At 33.5% G+C, this 6,000-nt stretch overlaps 1 protein-coding gene across 1 annotated transcript; it reads left to right on the top strand.

Annotated features, from left to right (window-relative positions):
- Nucleotides 1-417: 417 nt before the first annotated feature.
- LOC107908624 (uncharacterized) lies at nucleotides 418-4,208 on the top strand. Its single transcript, XM_016835850.2, has 2 exons — nucleotides 418-596; nucleotides 1,890-4,208. Exons 1-2 carry the CDS (start codon nucleotides 584-586, stop codon nucleotides 3,983-3,985), a joined length of 2,109 nt encoding a protein of 702 aa, XP_016691339.1. The 5' UTR covers nucleotides 418-583; the 3' UTR covers nucleotides 3,986-4,208.
- The last annotated feature ends 1,792 nt before the right edge of the window (nucleotides 4,209-6,000 follow it).

Here is a 6,000-nt window from a genome sequence, read left to right as displayed (position 1 = left end):
CATTACTGTTGTCATTATAGACGTATATTATAACACTTCTGACCCAACCAATCATGCATCTTAATGCATAATCACTCGCTTGATGATAAATTGAAAATGGCAAACATTCATATAATTTATATATTAATGTACCTCTTTATCTAGTAACCAATAGCTATAAATCCATTGAAAAAAGCCATATGCTCAACTTTTATGCTTTGATCCTTTGCTTTACTAATAATTCATGTACTTATTACTCTTCTTCAAATGCCAATTCCCCACTGCTTTGCTTGATTCCCCTCTCATGCATTTTACCCGACAGGAACAAGAATTTTAATTGGAAACATCTTTTTGTCTTTGTTTCTCCAAGAATATATGAATAATTTTTTTTCACTACTGTTAGGGTTTTCAGTGAAAGTTCTTTTCTTGGCCTACAATATTCATGTCAACGTATTACACGTTCTTTGCCTCCTTTGTATGTTTCAATATAAAGGAGCAAAGCATGATTTTTCCTTGTACAGTTTCCCTTTCAATCTATCTTCAATTCCATGAATTTTTTTTCCAATAATATTTACAGTCAAGATCTGGAAAACAGCAGTGATCCATGCTATTTGCAAGTAAGTATATACTATTGTTATGATTAGTAGTGAAATTTTGTTCATTTTAATTTCTTTCTTAGCATTGATTAATATATTAATCTCCTCTCCTCAATATGTATTTAGTGATGAAAGGTGTATTTAGATTGATGATAGGGTCTCGAGCCATGTAGTTAAAATATGCTTCAAATTCTCGCACTCTTTGTGTATTTAGAATTTAGTCTCTATATTAACTGTTAAAATTCTTCTGTTAGATTCATTGATATAATATTTTCAAATAAAAATACTCGCTTGGTAGCCATGTAACAAAAAAAATGAAATTATAATGAATCTCAGTTAAATAGAAGAATTACTACGGTGTTGATAATTGGACTTACAATTTTAAAATTTAAAAGTAGAATGGTTAAATTCTCAAATATACAAAGAGTACAAAAATTTGAATTCCAAATATACGAAAAGTAGGACTGATAGCATATTGTAACCAATAAACTATTACCCTTAAAATTTGATACTAACTCAACATATTTGGTCATCTTTTGGTTCATCAATTAACCGTTGGTGATAAAAAAAGATAAACCCAATAAATTGAGTGGTTATTTTGTAATTTTTTATAATTGGATGACAAAAAAAAAACTTACTACTTATTATCTATATTTAAAATCTTACTAAAGCTATGTATATACAAATAGTAGAAGATATATAATTCCTAAATATTAAATAAAAATCATTATATTTGAATAACTATCCATAGTATTAACACAATGCATGCTCTGAATTTGACCCATGATCACCTCTAGGTATAAGTATTGGGCATAACTTTCTCAATTAGGATATTGGTTATCTTATCGATGACTATCCGTAAAGTTTGTTAAGATATTTCTTTTTGGCATAATGGTATATTTAATTTTCAACGTTTATATCTTTTGTCAATTTGATATTTATTATTATTTTTAGTTAAATTTGGACAGTAAACTTTTAAAAATAATCAAATAGTTTTTAAATTATTTGGTGGCTATTCACACTTCACATATACTTCGTACTAGTATGATTCTATTTATCTTATATATCAGGTCAACAAATAATTCAGAGTTATAAAAACACTCGAAATTAAATACATAAAGTATATGTGGGTTGTCATACGAGCTGTAATGTCTAATACCTTAACATTTTAGTTTGTATTCCCATTAGAAATGACAATTCAATTCTTTTCGAAATGTTTTGTAATTATTCAAGCTCATATAGATTCAAACCCTGTTATGCGAACCTTTTGTAACAATGAAAAAGAAATAATAATGGATGGTTTTGAATTTTCAGTTGCCGTCTCTCTACTTTATGTAGAGATAAAGGGCACAGTATTGAGGAGGGTATTCTCACAAATAGTGAATAACTTTTGGAACGAATGGGAGCTTCGATTGATGGTTCTCCTCAGTCTTGGTCTCCAGTTTTTACTCATTCATTTCGGGAAGAGGCGAAAGAAATATACCGGAGCTCGGGTTCCGTTGATTGCAATCTGTGCCTGGATAATATATCTTTCTACAGATTGGATGGCAACCCTTGTGCTTAGTACCCTTCTTCGAGGCAGTGTTGGACTGGAAAAAGGACTCGTTGTCTTCTGGACCCCTTTTCTTCTATGGCATCTCGGCGGTCCTTACAATATCACCGCTTACTCTCTGGAAGATAATGAGCTTTGGTTGCGCCACTTTCTTGGGATGTTCTTCCAGATCGGAGAGGCGATTTATATCTCCGTCCGGTTTCAATCGGACACCGAACTAAACGCTATGGCTGTCCCTTTGTTTATTGCTGGAGTCCTCAAGTATTTCGAAAGAATATGGGCTCTTAGATGTGCGAGTCCGAAACAGCTCATGAAGTCCTTTTATGAACCCCTGAGTTCGAAAAATCCGAGTGATAGCAGCAGTGATGGGAACGAAAAGAAAACAATGATCCGAACAGGACTTTACGATCTTTCGAGAAGGAAAAAGTTTATAGAAGATCCGACCATTACCGAAGAAGTAAAGTTTCTTCGGCAAGTGCATTCATCTTTCGAAATTCTCAAGCCTCTCTTCACCGATCTACCGTTCCAGATTTCGAAGGAGTTTTACGATGAATTGGTGTACCTCAACCGTTGTACCAATGCAGCAGAGGCCTTCAATTTCGTTAAGATCGAACTCGAATTCCTTTACGATTTGCTCTTCACCAAGAACCCCCTACATCATCAACACTATATTTGCAACCTAGTGCTTCGCTTCATATGCTTTTACTCTGCTTTTTCTGTGCTGATAGCTTTCTCGGCTCTTTATTACAAGTTCCAGGATCACACGGTCGACTTCGTCGTCACCTACGTGCTGCTGTTCAGCGCAGTTTTCCTTGAGAGCTCTTCGTTCCATATGTACATTCGGTCCAAGTGGACGCTGATGTGGCATGCAAATCATAAAAACAAACTCAAGAGGCTGTACCTTTGGTTCGCGGAGAAAAAGTTACGTTCGATTAAATCGAAGAAGGGAATACGGAGAATGGCACAACATGATCTTTTGGGGTATTACTTGAAGGCCAGGACAAGCCAAATTACTCGGGCGTTGAAGTCCATCGACTTCATTAACCTTTTTCAGAGGTTTTGGTATTCAGAGTGGAAGGACGTGGATATCGAGTTGAAAGAATTCATCTATGAACACCTCAAAAACATGCGTACCGAGCTTGAAAGCGAACAGTTTAATCCAAAGCATCTCGAGAAGATGTTGGGGGATAAAGGTGATGCCATCCTCGAGAAGAAAGGTTTGGATCCGATTGTGAATGAGGACTGGAAAATGGAATCCACGGATTTCACCCGTCGGATCTTTATTTGGCACATCGCTACCTCGATCGTTTACTACGACGATCTCTCCAAGCATCGAAAGTACAGCTGCGGTTCGATATGCAAGATCGGCAAATCCTTGTCGGATTACATGATGTACCTTATTTTGGTCCGTCCTACAATGCTGCCGAAGGGGTTCAGTGACAGGGTAAACGATGACACTTACAACCAATCGCAAAGGATCCTTCTTCAACCGAAATCGAAACAGACCGCAATGATGGAATTCATCGAAACACTAAGGTTACCGTCCTCTGACGTTATGAATACTCAATTACCAGAACTCGAATTTGGAGCGTTATGGGAAGGGGTGCAGTTTGCCAAGAAATTACAAGACTTGATAACAGAGAGGTGGGATCATGAAGAGAAATGGAAAATGATAAGTGATGTATGGATGGAGATGATGGTTTATGGTGCAAGTCGATGCACATGGGAGCAACATGCACAACAATTGAGGCATGGTAGCGAGCTGCTCACTCATGTTGCTCTCATTATGGCTCATCTTGGTTTAAGTACTCAAGTCCATAAGCAAGAAAAAGCGACTGATGATACTAACCTTATATAAACTCTTTTTTTTTTTTTGCATTCTAAGGTATTTCTTTTTTTCCCCAAAAAAATTTAAATAAGATGTTTGCAAATATATATATATAGATTAGTTTTTTTTAAAATTTTTTTGTAGTAATTTATTTCTATTTGTAGTAATTACCTTTAAAATATTGCATGTGAAATGATTTTGTATAATTTTTTTTTACTTTTATATTATTTCTAATAAAATTCAGATTATATCACTATATATAATTTGATATATTGATAATTAAAAATATCACATGAAAAATGTAATTATTTTTGGATGAATGATGAAATTCATTAATCTAATAATGCAATTAATCTGTTACAAATAAAAAATAAAAAATATTGCACAGTAACTTAAAGCTATACAAATAAATTAACCAATAATGCCCAAAAAGCATAAAGTGAAGCATTGACAAGACCAGTTCTATTGATTGGCCTACCTCTTAAACTAGCCTGCATAATCTTTTTAATTTGTACCAAGATAGCATCTTCAGTCAAGAAAGATGCACCAAAATACTTCTTGTTCCTCTATCTCCATATCACATACAAATATGCACTCCAAGCAAGTTTGAGTATAGCAAAAAGTAAGGACTTTCTTTAAGTTTCAATGTCGCCCAAATAAAGGCACAAAATTGACTGCCACACAGTCCTTGAAAAATTACACTCAGAAAAACTGTGATCACGTCTCTCTGCAGCATCCATACAGAGAAAACAATAAATATCAATTGAAATTTTAAAAACAAACAAACGATCCCAGATATATAATAAAAAATGCAATTTTATATAATAAAAAATTATGAGTTAAAAGCAAATTCTTCAGTTATGATATATGATGTAACACTAATAGAAAATATATTTTTCTTTAATAGAATTATTTAATAAGTAATAAAACTTGAAGATTAATTCATGTGGTTAATAAATTATTATACTTGCATGTATAACTATTATATATATATATCGGGTAATTATTTGAATATATAATATTTTTATTTTTTTCTAAATAAAGATAAAATCACTTTAATTTGAAGTGATTCAAAAAATTATAAATTATAATAAGTTATTTTTTATTAAATATTTTCAATTTTTTTTGCTAAGAAATATTTTCAAATTTAAATATATATTTAATATTTTTATTTTATTGTTGATTATTTAAAAAATATTATATCCTTATAATTTATATATAAAATGTACTGGATGATGCACATATGATATGTATATTCCTTTTTATCAAATGCTCAACTTTTATGCCTTGATCCATTGCTTGACTAAATAATTTATGTAGTTATTACTTTTCTTCAAATGCCAGTTCCATGGTGCTTTGCTTGATTCCCATCTCATGCATTTTTACAGCACAGAGAATTTCTGAAACCCCTTTTCCAGGCCAAAATAAGACCATATTTCTGCTTGAAGAGCTGAACATATACCACTGTTTCTGTAGTAACCTTATATCCAATTGCTATGCCTATCACGGATGACTCCACCAGCAAAGGCCCTTTGTTCAACTCCTTTGACAGCACCCATCGAATGCCCATCATGGCTCTTCTTAGGAATAAGTCTTGTCCAAATAACTCAAGCAAAGTGACAGTTTCTAATAATATGGATGATAGTCTCATTGTAGTGTCCACAAAGTAAGCAAGTAGGATTGAAGTCCGAACCTCTTCGACACCTCTCACTATTAGTGAGAAGTCTATCTATCAAAACCAGCCACAAGAAGTGTTTGATTCTTTGCGGGCATTTAAGCTTCCAAATTTTCTGCCATAAATCATTAGATGGTGACCAACTATCTTTCACAATTGCTTTATAAGCTTCAGTCATAGAGAATTTGTCCATACAAATATCCCTCCCTGCAACCTTATTAGGAGGTCTAATAACCGTAACTTTTAAGATGGTAGAATAGTCTAATTGATCTGCAAATAATTCCCATACCCAACAACCATCCTCACTGGCCATATCTCTTACTTGAGTATCTTTCGAAATCTCGCGCAAAGGGCCAACATCTGGGACCCA

The sequence above is a fragment of the Gossypium hirsutum genome, chromosome D02 (assembly GCF_007990345.1).
Source record: "Gossypium hirsutum isolate 1008001.06 chromosome D02, Gossypium_hirsutum_v2.1, whole genome shotgun sequence".
Lineage (NCBI taxonomy): Eukaryota > Viridiplantae > Streptophyta > Magnoliopsida > Malvales > Malvaceae > Gossypium > Gossypium hirsutum.
The sequence above is the reverse complement of the archived record's forward strand: the minus strand, read 5'-3'. Positions and strand labels throughout refer to the sequence as shown.